We start from the raw sequence: 23714 nt of genomic DNA on the forward strand, positions 1-23714 counted from the left end.
GCGGACCCCACCCCCAAATCCTGGCCTTTATGAATCATTTACAACTTAGAGCAATACTGTGGATATAATGATAATAAAACTAATTTTCCTCATGCACTTTGCTCATCTTAGTTTGGTTATGTAATAACATTTATTCGGCTAGATTTATTTTTCTCAGAAGCCTGTAAAACACACCAGGGGGTGAAAATCCAGGGAGGCCTGTATTCCGGCTAAACCTGGTGTGGTCAGTAGCAGCTGGTAATGCCACCGATTGCATCTCAGAACAAGGGAGGAGGCCATGCAGCCCCTCCAAGCTGTTCTGCTATTCAGTGCGATCATAGCCGCTTTGTATCTTTGACCAAGCTACCCCCTGTTGGCCCCGTATCTATTCACACACTAGTCTAGCAAAAATCTATTGATTTTCAGGTTTAAGATTATTAATTGAACTAACATCTGCTGATTTTTGTCTGGGAGAGTTCCATACTCCTTCGGGTCTATGTGAGAAAAATTATTTTCTAACTCCTCCCCTGAACTGCCTGCTTCTGATTTTAAGGCCGGGATATTGAGTTCGGTGAGTGGGGGTGGGGCCGCGGGATGAGGTTGGGCGGAACTCGCAACGTCACCCCACCCCATTTCAATTTTCAGGTCGGGGGTGGGGGTGCAGCCGGGTCAGCTGTGCGCCCTCCGACCTGTCAATGGCCAATTGAGGCCATTTAAAAACTTATTGAAGTAATTAATGGACCTGCCCGTCTAACCTTAAGGCTGGTGGGTCGGCCAGGAGTCCCGGCGGGAAGTAGAGAAAACATGAAACCTCATCCACCGGCGGGATGAAGTTTCATGTAGGTTTTTAAATACTTAATAAAAGTTTGAATAAAAGTGATGGACGTGTCCCAACTCGTGTGATAGTGTCACATGAGGGGACATGTCAGAGAAATTTTATTTTTGCCCATTGATCATTTTTGAATTTGGCACCGATCTCCCTGAGGCAGCACTTAGCCTCAGGGAGATGAGTGCACACTTTCGCATGCATGTGTAAAAGAGTGTACTCTCGGCTTAGGGAATCCCACCCCCTCCCACTCGCACAGGTAATGCATAGCGCTTCCTGGTGGACATCACACCTTAATTGGCCCGCCCACGTAAAATGGCAGTACCCCCCGATCGGGGGCGCTGATCAGAGGCATGTCTGCACATGCCCACTCCTGCACTTGCCCCCGGACAGGGGGAATATTCTTCCCTAAGCTCTGACTCCCCCCCCCCACAGTCCTTGACACCCCCCCACCAGTAGAGAGAGTTTCTCACGATCTGTACCCTATCAATTCCTTTCCAAATTCTAAAACTCCCAATTAAATCATCCCTTAAACTTCCATACTCCAGGAAGACCAGCCTATGTTGTGTCACCTCTTCCTGAAATCAAACCCTAGAGCCCTGGCCTACTCCAATATGTTGTAGATTGAGGAAATCTCGCTGATTTGGGAGGGGGTGTTATGTCTTTTCCAGAAATAGTTTAAATGTGTCCTTAGTAACTGCATTTGTAAAGGAGCTGCTTTACAATCTATAATATTTTCAGAATTCTATTTGCTTTGCGTGCCAAGGTAAGTGGCCAGTTGAGGCCTATATCTGCTGTCAGCGTGAGATGTAGCTGCTGCTCATCCCTACTCTGTGGCTCTTTGGTATTTGGGAGTTTGGAAGCTCCTGGCTTGTGAGAGTCTCCAGCCCTCACCTTGTTATGATGCTGACCTTATCCTGAAGCTTTGTCCCTTACAAGGCTGGTGAAATCCCAATGTTAGGCTGGGAGCCGGAATATTCAACATCCAGCCCAATTCCCAGTGCTTCCAACACTCTCTGAGTGACGTACACTGGGAGGGCCACAGACCTTCAGCTGCAGTGATGTGGGTTAGGCTGTTTACATACATTATCCACTGACTAACAGGGTTCATGAGAAAGAAAAGATCAGCATATGTCAAACTTACAGTCACAAATTACTGAAAACCTTTGAAAAGCTTTAGCAACTGACGTAGCCAATAAGACAAGGATAATGAGACAGAGGCATAAGAAGAGGGTAGTGTTCTCAGAGGCTAGTGAATGTGTGGAATTCTCTACCTCAGAGAGTTGTGGAGGCTAGATCACTGAAAGTATTTAACGAGGAGGTAGATAGAGTTTTGAAATATTGGGGAGTTGAGGGCTATGAGGAGCTGGCACGAAAGAGGAATTGAGGCCTGGGGCAGATCAGCCATGATCTTATTGGATGGCAGGGCAGGCTTGAGGGGCCGAATGGCCTACTTCTGCTCCTATTTCTTATGTTCTTAAGACATTGGAAAATATGAAGCAAAACCCGACATAGACACAGGAATAAGTCTACAGAAAAGTAGAAAAGCAGGCTGGATCCAGTTTAATGTTGCTGAAGTCAAGATGATGTTAGGGACAGGAGAGGGATTAATTTAAACAGCCCTGATTTGTCCACTCACTACCTTCCGTAAACAAAAAGGTGTTTCTCATTTCTGATTTCCCCCTTTCTAAGTAGTGGTGTGTTTTCCCCCACTCTCCAGTTTGAAGTGATCCAATCCTCTATTAATAACCCCCTCCAGCGAACTCGAGGTAAGGCAAAATAAGAGGGTTGGTTTATTTTACACATAATACAAAATGCAGGAAAGGGTTTTGCAACACCTGCCCTTTTTGCACTATATGATAAAAGAGAGATAAGGGAAAGAAAGGGTACAGGGCAAGACCATGATACAAATAAGAGTTATGTTTTTGCGTGAGGCCAGAGTCCAATGGAGAATTCCTTCAGAGGTTAGCAGGCTCCAATTGTCACAAGGTGACCCATCTTCCCAGAAGAAATGACGTCCACAATGAGAGAAAGCATGTAGAGATGAATGAGTCTTATAAGCACAGATACAGAAGTTCTAATATTCCAGCAGTGTACAGTGTAGATTAGGGCCAGGCACTTCGCCTGGACAGAGCTCTTTCTGCTGCTACCTGTTAGGTGGCAAAATGGTAGGGCTGCCTGAATTCAGTTCCACACGGCAATGTTAACAGCTTGGGGGAGGTCATGTGACATACCTCCCATTTCTTCACCTCTATTTTGGACAAAGGATGTATTTTCCCAGGTCTAGAAGCTTGAGATGTTAATAGAGGGGTCAGGGTTCCTTCTGTCCTTTGCAGACATACCATCTCCGCTGGCTGGAGTTCTGCCTTAGAAATGCCGAAGGTTTTGGTGTAATTCTTTTGAATTTGATTTTCTGCAGAACAATGGATATTAGGACATTCACTGCAGGAGTTCCTCAGGGTACTGTCCTCGGCCCAACCATCTTCAGCTGCTTCATCAATGACCTTCCTTCCATCACATGATCAGAAGTGGGGATATTCGCTGATGATTGCACAATGTTCAACACCATTCACGACTCCTGAGATACTGAAGCAGTCCATGTCCAAATGCAGCAAGACCTGGACAATATCCAGGCTTGGGCTGACAAGTTGCAAGTAACATTCGCGTCACACTAATACCAGGCAATGACCATCTCTAACAACAGAGAATCTAACTGTCGCCCCTTGATGTTCAATGGTATTACTATCACTGAGTTCCCCACTATCAATATCCTGAGGGTTACCATTGACCAGAAACTGAACTGGACTAGCCATATAAATACTACAAGAGCAGGTCAGAGGCTAGGAATCCTGTCATGAGTAACTCACCTCCTGACTCCCCAAAGCCTGTCCACCATTTACGAGACACAAGTCAGGAGTGTGATGGAATACTCCCCACTTGCCTGGATGAGTGCAGCTCCCACAACACTCAAGAAGCTTGACACTGTCCAGGACAAAGCAGCCCGCTTGATTGGCACCACATCCACAAACATTCACTCCCTCCACCACTGACGCACAGTAGCAGCAGTGTGTACCATCTACAAGATGCACTGCAGGAATTCACCAATCCTCCTTAGACAGCGCCTTCCAAATCCATGACCACTACCATCTAGAAGGACAAGGGCAGCAGATAGATGGGAACACCACCACCTGGAGGTTCCCCTCCAAGTCACTCTCCATCCTGACTTGGAAATATATCACCGTTCCTTCACTGTCACTGGGTCAAAATCCTGCAACTCCTTCCCTAACAGCACTGTGGGTGTACCTACACCACGTGGACTGCAGCGGCTCAAGAAGGCAGCTCACCACCACCTTCTCAAGGGTAATTAGGGGTGGGCAATAAATGCTGGTCTAGCCAGCGAAGCCCACATCCCATGAATGATGAAAAATAAAATTAGTGTCTCTTTAAAGATAATGAAATTCCTGTTGGTTTCTGAAGGTTAGAAATTCCTCTGGTATGAATCATGGTTAACCTGACATGTCAGGATAATACCTTTGTCCATTCTTAAAATAAAATAATAATCTTATAAAGTTGCTAGGTTAATGGAGATATGTATTTTCCTTCCTGTCTTCTGGACGAGACAGTGGTATTGTATCAGATGCAGAAACACTGTTGAAGTGCACCTCTGGCATGGCTGATATTATGGCATGAAGAATATAAAGAATATTTGGGTGGTGACATATGGAAACTCTAGTTCACTAAGGAGTAGTTGGCAAGTTGTGTCTGTGATCCAGCTCACACATAGTGAGAGTTTTCAATGTCATGTTGTATCACCGTGACTAACAGGAGCAGAGGCCTAACTACAGGCTGTGGGCTAATAAAGCAGCCAAGGAATGGACACAGAACGACAAAGGCCAATCCTGTGGGAAGACATCTAGATAACACTATACAGCAGAGATGGTTCCTTGGCTTCTTTAGGCACTAGGGAGCCTCTGAGTTGACCAAGATGGGGTCTTGTGCTGAAATGCCAGTTGAACCCGTTTAGCGCAAGACACAGTCCTGGTAAAGGAGTTGAAGCGTGCACTATGAACAGCGACTGGTGGTTCGTTAGGGGGCTGATCACACTTAAATTATCTGCTAGTGCTCATTAAAGTGGCAGCATACCTGCTTGGTAATAACACTTGTCCTAATGTCCTCTCCTGACATCCTGACAGCAAGTAGCTGAATAGGAGTAAACAAGTCAATTGTTATTCATCTGTTATTGTTAACTTAGCCGCTAGAGATTTGGAGATGACTTCTGAGACATATTGGGAGCTTTTCATTGACAGTTTGTCAAGACTTCATCAACACAATGTTAACATTTACCATGGACATTTTCTGAGTACTTTGTCTAACAGAGTGAATACTGTGCTCCATCTTATTGGACACCTTACAGGGGTCAGAGGGGAAAGGGAGAGCGTGGTTATGACCATCTTGCTCAGAGTCCCTTCAGATTGGGAGGAGGACATGAGGCTGCTGCAGGAGAGAGGGACAGGAGAGTGAGGTGGACTTATTCACACATACACCCCGCTCACTCCTCCTGTGCACCTCCTCCACCACGATCTTCAGTGCCATGTTCAACAATCTATTTATCCTGTTCCTCAGTGCCAGGCTCACCCTGGAAGCTGCCTCCTGCCTCTGAGCCTATTGCAGCCTAATGGCAGTCGGCACGTGGCCACACACACTGCTGCATTCCAGAACGAAACTTGCAGTTGTCTGTTTTAGCTCCTCTGGCAGGTTGAAAGTAATCATCGATTCAGTGTGCTGAAAACCACACTCTCAGGCAGGTGTGTCTGAATAGCAGAGTGCCCATTTCACACCAATTTTCACCCTTTCACCAAAATAACACCGCGTCTTTTCTGCAGGGAGTCTCGAAGCAGAGGCAGAAGAAATGTGTTAAAATGGGAAAAAGAAATTAGATAATAAACATCTCAGATAAATGGTCATTATTTTTATTGTTTTAAAAATAGGAAAGAGAAAAGTTATTCAAACACTGTTGGTCTTCCTGAATATAAGACAATCTCCCAGGCCTAGATTACAGGTAGACTCCTTCTATCCTCATTCTTTCCAAGAACTAAGTCCCTTATTTTCTGGTGGGTTATTCCATGATATCTGCCTTCCCTTGACAGTAGTTTAATTCATCATGAAGAGCTTGTTTAGTTTGTGCTTTCTACAGGTCACAGTGTTCCCTGGTAACTCCTGCACAAAGAGCTCCTCTCTCTCCTTATCAAATCCCTGCACAATTGTAAAAACTTTAATCATGATTCCCCCCCCAATCTCATTCACAATCTTTCTTCTACAAAATTAAATTGAGCTCACCAACGGTCTCAGCATTTATATCAATACAAGAGCTAGAAGCCATCCTGTTGTCATACTGAGTGATACTAAAGCTAAGTGTTGCACTTACACAAATGGAGCAGAGCTCTCCATTCACAATGTGCACAGTTAAAACATTTTTCTTGCATTCTTTCAATAGTAACGCATGTAAAATGTTGTCACATTTGAAGCTGAGCAGAGAGCAATAGTTTCAGATATTTCAATTTATGTCTGTCAATGTTTTTTGAGCGTAGAATTTATTCTGCATCAGGAACCTTTGGAGACCAGAAGCTACAAGAATTGTCTAACAATTATAATGATTTTTCTTTCAATAAAGATGAGCTCAGGTTCACAAACAGTACTTTGGTTTACAGATATACAGACTGAGAGAGTTTAAGAGTTTTGCAGTTTTACATCACACCTGCAGCATCGGTGAATAGGCAAATCTGATTTGTACCAAAGGTAAACCTGGAGTGTAAATGAGGAGTGAAGGATTCCAACCTGACTCTGAAGTGAATTGAGTGAGCCCAGAACCTGCTTCACTTCAGTGTCAGGTTAAACCCTGGCTCCAATAGGCTGCATTTATGTCAAAAGTATGAAGTCAGTGCAAAGTGAAATGCACCAAAGAAGATTCATTAAAAATATTTAAAGGCCAAGAAATACAGTTGAATTTTTGTATTTTGAAAATCCCAGGGGAATTACTGCTTGTTTTCTGAAGGTCATTTTACTGCAGTGATATTTAGTCTCATTGAATACAATCTGTGGAAGGACTGGCTGAATGCAATAAATGTCTTTTCCTCATTTCCTTCATATCTTTTATGAGCCTAAATCAAATCCTCTTATGAGATGCAGTGTTGTTCTCTGTAGCCTTTGCCAAGGATATTAAAAAAGAAGACCAATATAAAAGGCATGTTTATTACAAATTCATAACTGGATCAAGAGAGGCAGTGAATGCAGAAAGAAAATGGTTTAAAATTTTCATCTATATCTGTTCAGCGTTTAAATGGGATTTACTGTAAATGGGCTGATGTATTGAGAAACAAGCTGTATTGCGAAGCTAAACCAGTCCACAAGATGGCAGCATTTTACATGTCTACAGCCAGAGGAGGTTTGAGAGCCCCAGTAACTGAAGGGGTGAGGGTCAGTTAGCTGATACAGACCGATTCCAACAGCAGGGGTTCAATCCCCAAGTCGGCAGAGGTCATCCATACAGGTCGCACCTTCTCAACCTCACCCCTCACCTGAGGTGTGGTAACCCTCAGGTTAAACTCACCACCAGTCATCTCTCTGTCTAATAAGAGAGCAACCTCTGGGACTACAGCAACTTTCACTTCACCTTCAAATGAAGGTGGAATTTACTGGTGCTGGAGGAGAATTCATTCAAAAATAACAAAGGGAAATCTACTAAAATAACAAAGGAAATTCTACTAATCAAGATAAATTAATTATTTAGATTATACATAAATACAAGAAAGTTGTGAAAAATAGAAAGAAAACTAAACAACTTAAATAAGATTAAAATATAAAATAAAAATCAAAATTGCAAAAGTTACATAAAGCATCAATAATTTAAATAATGAAGAAAATGACACAAATTATCATTCTTGTTTAGGACTGTGGTTAAGTGTGATTGCTGGTTGAAGGGTGATGTGCCACCACATCAGCTGCTACAGAGGTAGCACTAGAAGAGGTAGAGACAGTTCCTGTTATTTCAGAGTCAGCTTCATGGTTCGGAGCAGATGGGAGCCTCTCTGAAAAACATATTGTGTGAGAGAAAGGTAAATGTAGAGACTGCTGCTGCTGTCAATACTTGTACACTGACTGATTTAAATAAGTGTGGAGCTACTTTCAGAGCTTTGTAAGCAATGTTCCTGTAAGTTTGCACATCCTGTATAGCTTAATCTTACTGAAGATTCCTACCATGGAACATAGATCATGTATTTATTATATGGGATCAGTATAATATATGCGAGTAGGTAGAGAGGTAAGAAGTTGAGCAAGAAACATCACATGTTTAACTGATATTATATTTAGATATTTTTTACTTAAGCGTTTTAAAATAAGAGATAGTAAATGAAATAAAGATTATTTTTCAGTTTTTAAATTGACAGCAGCTCTCCTAGCTGTTGTACTGGACATTGGATGATATTGCAGTTTTATTATGTTCTGTATTAGAAGGAACTGTAAGAAGAGTAAAGAGAGATGGTGTGAAGAGTAAGGAGAGATGGTGTGAAGAGTAAGCAGAGATGGTGTGAAGAGTAAGGAGAGATGGTGTGAAGAGTAAGGAGAGATGGTGTGAAGAGTAAGGAGAGATGGTGTGAAGAGTAAGGAGAGATGGTGTGAAGAGTAAAGAGAGATGGTGTGAAGAGTAAAGAGAGATGGTGTGAAGGGTAAGGAAAGATAGTGTGAAGAGTAAAGAGAGATGGTGTGAAGAGTAAAGAAAGATGGTGTGAAGAGTAAAGAGAGATGGTGTGAAGGTGTGAAACACCTCATGGATGCTGCTGAAAATTTTTAAAAATTTATTCACGGGATGTGGGCTTCACTGGCTGGGCCAGCATTTATTCCCCATCCCTAATTGCCCTTGAGAAGGTGGTGGTGAGCTGCCTTCTTGAACCGTTGCAGTCCATGTGATGTAGGTACACCCACAGTGCTGTTAGGGAGGGAGTTCCAGGATTTTGACCCAGTGACAGTGAAGGAACGGTGACATATTTCCAATTCAGGATGGTGAGTGACTTGGAGGGGAACTTCCAGGTGGTGGTGTTCCCATCTACCTGCTGCCCTTGTCCTTCTATATGGTAATGGTCGTGGGTTTGGAAAGAGCTGCCTAAGGAGCCTGGGTGAGTTGCTGCAGTGCATCTTGTGAATGGTACACACTGCTGCTACTGTGTGTCGTTGGTGGAGGGAGTGAATGTTTGTGGATGTGGTGCCAATCAAGCGGGCTGCTTTGTCCTGGATGGTGTCCAGCTTCCTCTGTGTTGTAGGAATTGAACTCATCACACTCCTGACTTGTGCCCTGTAGATGGCGGACAGGCTTTGGGGAGTCAGGAGGTGAGTTACTTTCTGCATGATTCCTAGTCTCTGACCTGCTCTCGTAGCCACAGTATTTATATGGCTGGTCCAGTTCAGTTTATGAAATCACGGAGACTAATTTCCTTAAAATTTGTCACAGATTATTATTTTTTGAGGAAATAATCAGAACTGTTCTTCCATTCAATTTGTTGTTTTTATTCTATCATTTTATCACTGAAAAATAAACAACTTAAATAAGTTTAAAGTATAAAATAAAAATCAAAATTGCAAAAGCTACATAAAGCATCAATTAATTTAAACAATGAAGAAAATGACACAAATTAACATTCTTGATATTTTATTCAGTGGGCATCACTGGTAAGACCAGCATTTATTGCCCATTCCTAATTACCCCTAGAACTGAGAGGCTTGTTGGGCTATTTCAGCAAACAGTTGGGGGTCAACCACATTGCTGTGGGTCTGGAGTCACAGGTTGGCCAGGCCAGACCAGTTAAGATGTGTTTTTATGTCAATCAATGATAGTTTCATGGTCACCATTACTGTCACTAGTTTTATATTCCAGGTTTATTAACTGAATTTAAATTCCACCATCTGCCATGAAGGGATTTGAACTGTTAGCCTGGGTACCTGGATTACTACTCCAGTGACATAACCACCATCTCCCCCAACACTTGCTTCTGCTTAAACTTCCTATACTAGAGTTTAAATATACTTTAATATTAACATTGGTGATTGGATTTGGTTATGAAGATTTTGAATATGTAGTAATTTAAACAAAAAACAAGATAAATTGTAATGGAAGCCAACATTTTCTGTTATCAGCTCTGACATGGCAGTACTGATGTTTGGAAAATGCCAAATATGCTGTACCACTTTCAGAAATGATCACTGCAGATTCTTACATGAAACATGTTCTTCGGTTAAGTATGTAAAATATTTTAAGAACTGAAGCTGTGCTGTGTGGGTTTTGGAGGCCCAGTTAGTGCCACTGCATCATCTTGTAGTCTTTCTCTGTGAGCTGGTCAATATTCTTGCAGAGTCTGATGTTATATTGATGCCTCTTATTAGTCTCAAGCAATATTTCCTTGAGTATAATCAATCCTATATCTACTTTCAAGAGATATAAATTCACGGTAAGGAATTGTTAAATTACAGACAACACGAAACTAGTGTGTGTAAACATGGGATAGTGATCAAAATATTACTTCTGAGCAAATCATAAAGAAATAAATATGTATTATTACTCAGAATGAGATTTTGTGTGTTTCATCATGAAAAGATCTTAGGGATAAAGGGAGAAATTTCAAATTCAGATCGTTCTTACAGATTTGAGTCACCCTATCCTATGGGGCAATATTTTAGCGCAGTCTGACAATTGTAGCCACTAATTTTGTGACAATTTAAAATTTATCTCCACAAACCTTTGGTTTTCTGTCTTTTGTTAAATACCCATATCAGCAGTGGCTTTTTTAATGCAACATGGCATTTATATTGACTGCAGACACCACTGATACAGGACCATTAACAGCAGGCAGCAGCATGGCCTGTTCCATTTGCATTGTGCGATTACAGCCAATTTCTGCTTTGTGTTAGAATACAAAGGAAATACCTAAGGAAATTAATTGGAACTATTTAGCTGTGTAGGTAAATACAGATTGGTTAGGTCTGTTACCTTGTTGCAGCTTTTATTTATTTCGATGTATTTATAAATATGTGAGCTTTGCCTATGAAATCTGCAGTGAGAACCTCAAATAATAATCTTGTACTAACTGGTGATGTTTTTCTATTTTTTTTCTTCCTTAGCTAAGTTATATGTTTTTCATCATCAAACAGTGTCAGTGTGACTTTAATCTAACCCACCCAGTGAGAAAAGAAGTAGGTGGGGTCGGCTGCCTGTCTTACACCCTGCCCCAATTAATTCTTCATTTGTGTAAAATGAGCAGCTTGCCCAGCCCTGTTAGATTCCTACCAGGTGGGTTAGGTTAACATTAACCCCCTGCTTTTGGTCTTTTAGTGAACTGAATCAAAACCCCAATTTAAGTGCAGCTCTAATGTTGTAAACTGTAGCTATCTGAATAATGAATGATTAGAATGTGAGAGGTGTAAATTAACATTAAGCATGTGTTGCTCATGAAGGTGCTGAACTGTAATCATGTTTTAATCAATAATCACTTTTTATATCTGTTAGGTACCCTTGCTTCCTGGAAATGGAAATGGAATTGGAATTGGAAAAGGAAATGCCTCTGCAAATTATGCCTGATGATTTTAGACATTCAGGGACCACGTCTTTCATAAATTCCCAAAAGGAAGTCACGACTTCAATGGAAAAGCTTCATGAGACAGAGACTGTCACACCAGCTCGTGGCCAAGTGTGGCAACCCTCATTCTCTCTAACCAAACCAGTGGGAACTCTGTCTTTGGAAACACTGCCTTTAGACAAGAAGACTTTGGAAGATAAGTCCCTGGAACACATGCCTTTAGAGGTCAACCCACTGAAACACAAGTTCTGTGACGTTCGCCAAATGGAGGCAAAGTCTTTGGAAGAACATATGTTACGGTTACAAAATCTTTGTCGTATTTGTGGGACTTCTTTTAACACCACCAGTTATGACATGAAATACCCGGTTAGTGGCCCTGTTGATGATGTCACACAAGGGGTGCTCAGGAAAATGGGACACGGTGACTGTTTTTGGCCCGAACTCATCCGTAACGCATTTAAGATTGATGTCAAGACCGATACAGAAGCCCAATATCCCACCCACTTTTGTTATAACTGCTGGCGGGTTGTCATACAGACAATCAACAACAGTACGAATGAAGATGCGTTCTTCCCTGTCAGCACCATTGTTGAGTGGAAGCCACATTCCAATCTATGCAGCATTTGCAACTTTTCCAGTGGGACTCGCAAACGAAAAGGTCTCAAACGAAGTCCGCCAGTGGCAAAGAAGCCCAAAGTAGCAGCTGATGCTCCAATCAGACCAAGAGTCATGAAAAGAAAAGATCAGATAAATAGTACAAGTATTTTATTGGCTAAAAAGATTGTCAACTGCAAGAAGATCCACCTAAATTCAAAACTCCTTGTACTTGATTATCCCAATAATTTCATCCAGTCAGTAACTTGTCAGGTTTGTGAGCACTTACTTGCTGACCCTGTGCAATCACCATGCAAGCACCTTTTCTGCAGAACGTGTATTCTCAAATGTACTGCAGTCCTGGGCAAGTATTGTCCAGTTTGTAGGTTTCCTTGTGGTCCCACCGAGTTCAGGAGCCCAGTTAAGTCATTTATAAATGTCCTGAATTCACTAGTTCTAAAATGTCCAGTGACAGACTGTGAAGTGGAGATGAGACTAGGTGAATATTGTAACCATGTCCAAAACCACAAAGAACGAAGAGTGAAGCAGGCTTACTCACCAGTAAACAAGGGGGGCCGGCCAAGACAACATTTGCTCTCTTTAACCCGAAGAGCTCAAAAACATCGTCTGCGAGATCTCAAACTTCAGGTGAAGGCTTTTGCAGATAAAGAGGAAGGTGGTGATGTAAAGTCAGTATGCCTCACCCTGCTGTTGCTGGCACTCCGAGCTGGAAATGAGCACAGGCAAGCAGATGAGCTGGAAGCTGTAACGCAGGGACGAGGATCAGAATTGAAGCCAGCAGTCTGTCTTGCCATTAGAATTAACACATTTCTAAGTTGCAGTCAGTACCATAAAATGTATAAGACAGTCAAAGCTACTACAGGGAAGCAGATCTTCCAGCCTTTGCATGCACTCCGGAATGCAGAGAAAACACTGTTGCCAGGTTATTGTTCATTTGAATGGCAACCTCCATTAGCAAATGTCTCTACAAACACTGAAGTGGGAATCATAGATGGCCTGAGTGGTTGGGCTCAATGTGTCGATGATTACCCAATGGAAACTATTTCAAGACGATTTAGGTATGATGTGGCACTCGCTTCAGCTGTGAAGGAGCTTGAGGATGATATTTTGGAAGGCTTAAAATGCCAAAATATGGATGAGTGTATGAGTGGACCGTTTACTGTTGTCATTAAAGAATCTTGTGATGGAATGGGTGATGTCAGTGAAAAACATGGATGTGGTCCAGCAGTCCCAGAAAAGGCAGTGAGGTATTCCTTTACAATCATGAGTATAAGCGTGATGAATGAAAACAATGAAAATGTGAAAGTGTTTGAAGAGCTAAAGCCAAACTCTGAGTTGTGCTGCAGGCCACTTTGCCTGATGTTGGCAGATGAATCTGACCATGAAACACTGACGGCAATCCTGGGCCCAGTAATTACTGAAAGAGAAGCCATGAAGACCAGTGATTTAATACTTGAAATTGGAGACTTACACAGATCTTTCCAGTTTATCTTTCGAGGCACAGGATATGATGAGAAGCTTGTGCGTGAAGTGGAAGGTCTTGAAGCCTCAGGTTCTATCTACGTCTGCACATTGTGTGATGCCACTCGAAGTGAGGCTTCACAAAACTTGGTTCTTCACTCCATAACAAGGAGCCATGAAGAGAACTTGGAGCGCTATGAAATTTGGCGTTCAAATCCTTATCGTGAGACAGCTGAAGAGTTACGCGATAGAGTGAAAGGGGTTTCAGCAAAACCATTTATAGAAACTCAGCCCTCCATAGATGCCTTGCATTGTGACATTGGAAATGCAACAGAATTTTACAGACTTTTCCAGGATGAGATCGGGGAGCAATACAAAAATCCTAACTCATCTAAGGAGGAAAGAAAAAGGTGGCAAGCAATGCTCGATAAACACTTGAGAAAGAAGATGAATTTGAAACCTGTCATGAGATTGAATGGAAACTTTGCAAGAAAACTAATGACAAAAGAGACTGTAGAAGCCGTTTGTGAACTGATCCCATCTGAAGAAAGGAGAGAGATTCTCAGAGAGTTAATGCACCTTTACCTCCTCATGAAGCCAGTGTGGCGTTCCACATTCCCAACTAGAGAATGCCCAGACCTTCTTTGTCAGTACAGTTTTAATTCCCAGAGATTTGCGGAGCTGCTGCGTACAGAGTTCAAGCACAGATATGAAGGGAAAATCACTAACTATCTGCACAAGACTTTGGCTCATGTCCCTGAGATCATTGAAAGAGATGGCTCCATAGGTGCATGGGCAAGTGAAGGGAATGAATCAGGCAACAAACTTTTTCGGCGTTTCAGGAAAATGAATGCAAGGCAGTCCAAATGCTATGAATTGGAAGACATTTTGAAGCACCATTGGCTGTACACTTCAAAATATTTACAGAGGTTCATGGATGTACACAATACATTAAAGTTTGGAAAGATTGCATCTGTCCCACCTGAAGTAACCAGCCAAGATAATACAATAGTTGAAGATAATACAATAGTTGAAGATAATACAATAGCTGAAGATGATACAATAGCTGAAGGTGATTCCTTTAATTTTTAAGCTGAATTATTGGAGCTGAAATTGCTTCTACGTATCTTTAACCCACAGGAGACTATGAACAGTCTGTACAATGTGGATAGTTGGATTTATCATTGCCAAACTTAGTGTGCAAAGTTGACATAGGTGAAAAAGTTCTAACAGTGTTATTGAAAGAATATACTCAGTGCACTGTTGAAGAGGCTGTGATAAATATATGTATCAACTGCAGCCAGAATAAAAATTGTTCACAAAGAAGTGAACCTTTCTATAATATTTGTCCCATGTTAAATATTCACAGAGAGCAGCCATTTTGGTTAGATTTGGTGCTTAAATGTGAAAATAAAGTGGGCAAGATAATAACATTAAATAAGATGGTAATTTTCCAGATGAAGGAGTGGATAATATTTTCTGAATTCAAGCTTTTCAGAACCGACGCTAGCAGGTTTATTGTAGGATGGGGAATGTTGATGATGTTCAGTTCCAGTTGATTCACATCTCTCAATCTTTGCTGTGTTTTCCATATTCTTATCCAGCTATTTATTGATTTCTTTTGGAAAATAATGTAATTTAAAAAAAAATGACTACGCTACTTTACAGAAAGCTTTTTTTAATGAGATTTGGAATAAGATACTCGGCTTCTAAATGTCATCGATTAATTTGATTTATTGAGAATTACTAATTGTGTTGCCTGTGGTACTCACTTAGCCAGGCCAGAAGATTGGCTGTTTTATAAGGACAGGAGCATCATGTGTCCTGTACTCCGTAATGCACCACATTCAGCTGAGAAAGGGAAGCTTTGCATAACCATTAAGCCGGTGAGGTGCTTTCCTTAATTCGAAATTCCTCAGGTCAGGTTAGAATGGTTTCCTTTGGATTTTTTAAATATTTTTTGAAGCTTTTTTGTGAAATAAATTGGAAGATACTTTCTGTTTTGGCAGAGAGATTCATTTGTACATTGGGAATTTTTATATGCCCTTTTTCTCTTTTTCTATATCATTTAAAAGTGCAGAATTTACATTGGTGACTTCTGTGACATCTAAAATATAACTAAAGGACCTTCAAGCCCTTCTCTATATACAGTAGTAGCAGATCTCCCATGGTCAGACATTCTGCTTGGTCTTAATAGAAACATTATCAACAAATTGGGCAATTGCCACTTGAAGCAAGTGTAACATTTATAGGAAGTGTGAACTATAAATAAGAGATTTTGAAATTGGTCAGTGTTTCACTTGGTATTTGGGGGCAAAACAGGCATTTTAAACATTTAAATTTGCACAGCCACTGGTCCCACTGCTAAATTCACGGGGCCCATTTTCTTTTAGGAATCCTGCTCGATTTTGTAAGTTAGGGACCCAATGCCTCTAAATGACTTCTTTGAAAAATTAATGATTGATGTCTGCTTTGTTCAAGATTTTTCAGCCACTACATCTGCCAAAATCATCCTGTGGGTCCAGGATGTGGTGCAGGAGCAGAAATGTTCCCCCAACTCCACTGGAGACCTCCCTGTAACTCAACCTCCCTCCTGGGACTTCCCTTTGCAACTGATCCCCCTCATTACGTGGAAGCAGCTTCCCATCATTATTCAGATGAGGCCCGAGAGATCCTCTCTTCCTTTTGCTTAGGCCTGAAAATGGGTCGAAACAAATTAATTCCCCTTCGTTTTATAAGGTATTATTTTTCCTTTATCATTTACTTCATTCTGGTCACCGTTTTGATGCCCACTTCAGATTAAATTTCAGACTGTGGTTTATAAGCAACCTAATGGGAGATCTGTTAGTATTATTGATATATATTATATATATATACATATTATTTTTTATATATTTATATATAGATATATTTCTGGCAGATCCCATGCATTTATTTTTATCATTCTGTAATATCTTATGTGTCTATTACATTGAGATCATGGGGCCATTGTTTTTTTCAAAAAAATTACAATTAATACTTCTGTTTTGGTGACATCATTTCTAGTTATTGAAGCTTTTAATAGTTTTCTACAGATACACAATCAAGACTTTGTAATTTATACCACTTGCTTCATGGAAGGAGTAAGGAGGTTTTAAAACTTTGGCAAGCTGTTACTGATTTTCCAACTTTGAGATATAAAGTATTAAACAAAATGAAAGTTGCAGTGTCACTGGACAGACATTATTCCAAGATTATTATTTCAAACATTCTAACACATCATTTACTTTCCTAGACATTTTCCTCAAGCTCTTAATTTTGTACTTGGTTTTGTTCTATCCAGAGTTAAACGTTAATATACAAGGCAGCAATGAATAGACTCCACCTTGTCCATTACTGAGCCTATTGTTAATCACTTGTGCAAAGTAGCTTTCTCTTTCACATGAAACTGTTGCAGCTGCTGACATTGTGTGTTTGACAGTAGTGGCAAAACCAAACTGGAGTGGATGTTTAACAGCAATATGATGCAAGCTGAAGTTGCTGTGTCTGTTGACAGGCAAACAAAAGTGTGATTAATGATGCGTCAAGTTTAAATTAATGCAGATTTTAATTGTGATTAAGTATTATCTGGTATAGGATGGGGTCAAATGCTTGATTTTTAAAATTCTTTCATGGGATGTGGATGACGCTGGCAAGGCCAGCATTTGTTGCCCATCCCTAACTGCCCTTGAGAATGGCTTGCTCGGCTATTTCAGAGGGAGGTTAAGAGTCAACCACATTGCTGTGGGTCTGAAGTCACAGGCAGATAACATATAGATAGGAGAATGGTTTGCATTTTATAGCAGATTTAATCTTTAATATAGTTAAAGTAAATGATTCTTATGCATTGCTGACTTTTTTATTAGTTACACATGGAATCAAATCAGCTTTGCAGAATTGTTTACTTCCAATCTAGGATTATAGTGCATTGGGATTGGATGCTTATTGTATTGTAATATTGAATTTTACTGTAACCTGTAATATTGAATTTTACTGTAACTTGGAATATTGAATTTTACTGTAATCTGTAATATTGAACCTGTTGCATTTTCAAGAATTTTTCTGCATTTGAAGCAAATTTTACATTAAAAAACTTTGTGCTTTCAATGAGTCCGACCTGGACCAGGTTTCTATACTGATTGTTTAAATCATTATTGAATGCACTCTATTTACTTAAAGGCTATCCCAAGCTGTTAAACATTAGTATACATGGTGATAAACCCGTTTACTGCAATTGTCAACTTTGGTGTAGCTTTTTTAAAAAATAAAGATTTACAACTTTTAAACATTTTGTTGTGTAGAATTTGTAATTTACAACATTTTCTAGTTATGTTCATTCAGCTCGATTATAACTTACCTGCTCTGCTGACTGAATTGTCAGGTCAGCCTCAACATTTGATTTTCTGGCTGAGAAATTTAACTTCCATCTCAAACTGGCCTGTGGACAATCATTCTGAAGAATGGACGTCTGTTAGAATCAGACCAATTTAGGCCTGGGTCTCATTTAAATGCCATTGCACCACACAGGCACCTTCCTGGCAATTTGCTGGATCTGGGAGAGAAGGAATCCAGCCGGATCCTAAACTGAGGCGGCAACAGGTTGGGTTTGGGAAAGGAGGGTGATGGTGAGGGAGGGGGCTGAAGGAGTTTTAGACAGACCAGTATGAGGAGCTGTATGAGGAGCACTCCTGCTCCCAAAACACAAACTCCAAATTTCCTTGCCCAGTTTTTGAGGAGCTGACAGTGATCCCTTTAAGAACCAGCAGGTTATTCTCTACAAGGCCTGATATAACTGGATAGATTGTACATGGCACATGCTCCACACATTAGTCGCTGAATTTTGCAGTTGGTGTACTGGCACCAGCATTGAACCGATATTTGCTGATTTAAGTAGCTAACAGCTACCTCATTTATTACTGCTCTTATCTCACTTTCTAGTATTTCTGGCCCATCGACATTACTCTCTTCATCTCAGCTCAATCAGTTCAGCTTTTTCAGTTTTTGCAATTAGTTCTTCAATATTCTCTTTTCATCTTTTTCTTACATCACCTGACTTTGTTAATAAAACACTTTCCTTATTCTCCGTGCTGTTGTTTTCAATCCTTTATGCTGAGTCTCTCTTGTTTTGCATACATAAGGTGTACTCTTCCTCCTTAATCTAATTCTTCAAATATATCAGACTGCTCTTTTAACCATTGTTCTTGTACCTTTTCTGTTTCTCTTATTCAAGTGTCTGTCTTTTAGCTTTGCCTGCATTTATTATTCTTTCAGTGGCTAGGCCAGCATTTATTGCCCATGCCAAATTGCTCCTGAGAAGGTGGAGGTGAGCTGCCTTCTTGAACCACTGCAGACCATGTGGTGTAGGTACACCCACAGTGCTGTTAGGGAGGGAGTTCCAGGATTTTGACCCAGATACAGTGAAGGAACGGTGATATATTTCCAAGTCAGGATGGTGAGTGACTTGGAGGGGAACTTCCAGATGGTGGTGTTCCCATGTGTCTGCTCCCCTTGTCCTTCTAGATGGTAGTGGTCGTGGGTTTGGAAGGTGCTGTCGAAGGAGCCTTGGTGAATTCCTCGTACTGATAATTCTTCCATTTTCTCCTTTCTTCAATCTTTCATGATGTTGTAGTTTGTAATCTCACCCCACCTCTGGTCTAAAAGTTCTTGTCTCTACTCTTGATATCATTGACACACAATAATTTGGGATACTGTTTGACTAAATGTGAAACACCTTCACTAAATCTCTAAACAATAGTACATACTCCCAATGACATTCAGAATGACTGACCAGGCCATTCTGCCGACTGCAGTAACAATCACCATGAGGGCTGTGTCTTTATATGCCTCCCTGAACCTGGCCTTTGGCACATAATGTAATACCTTGAATCGGACCAACCGATTGGATTATTAATCCTACTCTGGCCATCATGGACATATCCTGCCCCCAGCAGGGGTAGCTGTCTCCAGGCGCTTGTCACCAATGGGTGTGATCACAGTATCTGGGGACAGGACGAAGGCAATTCACACAGAGATGAAGTGTCTATGGCAAATCATCACCTCAGGAGCCTGCCTGTGTGTTTGTGTGTGTGTGTGTGTTTGTGTGTGTGTGTATTTGTGTGATTGTGTGAGTGTGTGTGTGTATTTGTGTGAGTGTCTGTGTGTGTGTTTGTTTAGCTGAAGCTGCCTTTATTTTAAAACAATTTGAGCCTCAGTGATTCCTTTGGTGAAGACTCTTTTCCATGTTTTAACCACCATGAGACAAGCTCTGCTCACAGGACCCCACCAAAACCCACTTACATTCATTAATATGAAAGAAATAAAAGCACGGTTACATGATTAAAAGTGATTCATACAATACAATTTAAATGATGCATTGCTTACATGTTACAACCCATAGTTTCATGATCCTTTTTCCTCATAAAAATCCTTTTGCTGTTTACCCCTCCCTTGAGATTCTTTCATCTGTTTCCATTGCTCATCCTGATCTTTACCAGCTGCTGCTGCATTCACCTCATTTACAAATACTTCATTCACCTATTTCAGCCTCTGGAGGTTCCGCTGTTTTCTGCATATTCCACCCTGGATCGTCTTCAGTTGGAATATTGTTCCCATTTTACTGATGTTTCATTGTGAACTGTGAGGAGGGTAGTGTAGAAATTCAAAAGGACAGAGACAAGTTGGTGGAGTGGGCAGACAAGTGGCAAGTGAAATTTAATTAATGAGAAATGTGAAGTGATTCATTTTGGTAGGAAGAACATTGATAAACAATATAAAATAAAGGACACAATTCTAAAAGGAATGCAAAAGCAGAGGGACCTGGGTGTATGTGCATATAAATCATTGATGGTAGCAGGGCAGGTGGAGAGAGCAGTTAATAAAGCATACAGTATCCTGGGCTTTATTAATAGGTGCATAGGGTACAAGAGCAGGGAGATTATGTTAAACTTGTACAAAACTCTAGTTTGGCCTCAGCTGGAGTATTGTGTCCAGTTCTGGGTGCTGCACTTTTGGAAGGTATTAGAGAAAGTGCAGAAAAGATTCATGAGAATAATTCCAGGGATGAGGAACTTCAGTTACATAGGCCAGAAACTCTCCCTGTCGGGGGTGCTGTGCGGGGACAGGCTGGCGCGAGCCCGATTGGCCGCCCTGATTGACCCCCCCGATCGGGGACACGCCGCCATTTTACGTGGGTGGGCCAATTAAGGCCCCACCTAGTGTGACGCTCACCGGAAGCGCTGTGCGCCTGAAAAAGTGCAGAGATCTCCCCGAGGTATGGAGGTGCCTCAGGAAGATTTGTTTCAGCGCTAAAGTTATAAATAAAGGTTTTTAACACTTTTAAAACATGTCCCCTCATGTGACACTATCACATGAGCAGGGACATGTCAAAGAATAAATATATAAATTTTTATTAGATTTTAAAACACTTCATGACTTCATGCTAAATGCGAAGACCGCCTGGGCTCTTCACCTGCCCCCCGCTAGGCTTAAGGTTGGACTGGCAGCTCCGTTAACTATTTTAATTAGTTTTTAACAGGCCTTATTAGGTCTTTGACACTTCGGCGGGTGTGTAGCTGAGTCGGCTGCGCACCCACCGAACTGGAAATCTAAATGACAGGCGGTGATGTCGGGACACACACACGCTCGCTGACCGGAAAATTCTTGCCATTGGCCAGGATTTTCTGGCCCCGTTGTGGGTGGGACCGGCCGCGGGCGAGGCAGCGCCACAGGGGACCGGAAGATCGTGGTGGTGGGCGGGCATGGAAAATCCCACCCAATGACTTACAAAGGACATCACTTACATAAATATCTAAGGTTAGGAAAACCACATAAACTATTCCTGGTTGGTCAAGGGGAGTGTCACCTCCCACGCGGATCTGAAGATGAGCGGGGTGAAGAAGGGGTTAATTGGATAACAGCCAGGATAAGGATGTCCTCACGGCAGAGAAAACACCCTCCAGAGGCAAGAACAAAACAAGAGACAAAGGAGGGAGAGGGGAAGAGAGACAGAGAGAGAGTGAGCAACAGGGACAGAGAGAGTCACAGAGACAGAGAGAGAAAGAGAGAGTGAAAACCCGTGAGTGTGCTCTACCAGCCAGTTCTCGGCATGGGCAGAACTTCCGTGTTAAACTGTAAATCACACTAATCAGAGAGAAACTGTTCCCATTGGTGGAAGGATCAAGAGCCAGAGGGCAGAGATTTAAGGCAATTGGTAAAAGAAACAATGATGACAAGAGGAGAAATGTTTTTTACTCAGCAACTGATTAGGTTCTGGAATAGAAACTAGGAGCAGGAGAAGGCCATTCAGCCCTTCGAGCCTGCTCCGCCATTCAATATGATCATGGCTGATCCTCTATCTCAAGGCCATATTCCTGCTTTCTCACCATACTCCTTGATATCTTTACAGTCCAGAAATCCATCTATTTCCTTCTTAAATATATGCAGTGACTTGCCCTCCATAGCCTTCTGAGAATTCCACAGGTTCACCACCCTATGAGTGAAGAATTTCTCCTCATCTCAGTCCTAAATGGCCTACCCCATATCCTGAGGCTGAGACCCCTTGTTCTAGACTCCCCCCAGCCAGAGGAAACATCATCCCTGCATCCAGTCTGTCCATTCCTGTTAGAATTTTATATGTTTCAATGAGATCCCCTCTCATTCTTCTAAACTCCAATGAATACAGTCCTAGTCGGCCCAATCTCTCCTCATACGACAATCCTGCCATCCCAGGAATCAGTCTGGTGAACCTTCGCTGCACTCCCTCTATGGCAAGTATATCCTTTCTTAGGTAAGGAGAACAAAACTGCACAGAATACTCCAGGTGTGGTCTCACCAAGGCCCTGTACAGCTGCAGTAAGACATCCTTGCTCCTGTACTGAAGTCCTCTGGTAATGAAGGCCAACATACCATTTACCTTCTTAACTGCTTGCTGCACCTGCATGTTTGCTTTCAGTGATTGGTGTACAAGGACATCCAGGTCCCTTTGTACATCAACATTTCCCAATCTATAACTATTTAAGTAATACCCTGCCATTCTGTTTCTCCTAGCAAAGTGGATAACTTCACACTTATCCATGTTATTCTGCATCTGCCACATATTTGCCCACTCACTCAACCTGTCTAAATCATCTTGAAGCCTCTTAACATCCTCCTCACCATTCACATTCCCACCAAGTTTCATGTCATCAGCAAACTTGGAAATATTACATTTGGTTCCCTCATCCAAATATATATTGTGAATAGCTGGGGCCCAAGCACTGATCCCTGCGGTACCCCACTAGTCACTGCCTGCCACTCCAAAGAGACCCATTTATTCCTACTTTCTATTTCCTGTCTGCTAACCAATTCTCAATCCATGCCAATATTTTTACCCTCAATCCCATGTGCTTTAATCTTACACATTAACCTCTTATGTGGGACTTTATCAAAAGCTTTCTGAAAATCCAAATACACCACATCCACTGGTTCTCCCTTATCTATTTTGCTAGTTACTTCCTCAAAAACCTCCAGTGGGCTTGTCAAACATGATTTCCCTTTCATAAATCCATGCCGACATTGTCTAATCCTGTTGATATTTTCTAAGTGTCCTGTTATCACATCCTTTATACTAGAATCTAGCATTTCCTACAACTGATGTTAGGCTAACCGGCCTGTAATTCCCTGTATTCTCTTTCCCTCCTTTTTCAAATAATGGGGTTACATTTGTCACCCTCCAATCTGTTGGGACTGTTCCAGAATCTACAGAATTTTGGAAGATGACAACCAACGCATCCATTATTTCCATGGCCACCTCCTTTAGTACCCTGGGATATAGATTATCAGGCCGTGGGGATTTATCAGCTTTTAGTCCCATTAATTTCTCCAGCACTGTTTTGTCAGTAATACTAATTTCCTTCAGTTCCTCCTTCTCACTAGACCCTTGGTTCCCTCACATTTCTGGGAAGTTATTTGTGTCTTCCTCCATGAAGAGAGAACTAAAGTGGTTGTTTAATTTCTCTGCCATTTCCAATTCTCATTATAAATTCTCTCATTTCGGACTGAGCAAGAGAGTGGTGGAGGCAATGTCAATCGAGGCTTTCAAGATGGAATTGGATTCAAGAGAGAATCCGCAAAGGATGAATGTGCAGATTACAGTGAAAAGGCAGAGGAGTGGGGCTAGGTAAATTGCTCCTTTAAAGGGCTAGCATAGACATGAT

At 41.5% G+C, this 23714-nt stretch overlaps 1 protein-coding gene across 1 annotated transcript; it reads left to right on the plus strand.

Annotated features, from left to right (window-relative positions):
- The first annotated feature begins 7855 nt into the window (after positions 1 to 7855).
- Positions 7856 to 17807, plus strand: rag1 (recombination activating 1). The gene is made up of 2 exons (XM_041198191.1): positions 7856 to 7917; positions 11358 to 17807. The coding sequence occupies exon 2, from the start codon at positions 11377 to 11379 to the stop codon at positions 14593 to 14595; it is 3219 nt and encodes a 1072-aa protein (XP_041054125.1). The 5' UTR covers positions 7856 to 7917; positions 11358 to 11376; the 3' UTR covers positions 14596 to 17807.
- The last annotated feature ends 5907 nt before the right edge of the window (positions 17808 to 23714 follow it).

The sequence above is a fragment of the Carcharodon carcharias genome, chromosome 10, assembly GCF_017639515.1.
Source record: "Carcharodon carcharias isolate sCarCar2 chromosome 10, sCarCar2.pri, whole genome shotgun sequence".
NCBI classification, from domain to species: Eukaryota; Metazoa; Chordata; class Chondrichthyes; order Lamniformes; family Lamnidae; genus Carcharodon; species Carcharodon carcharias.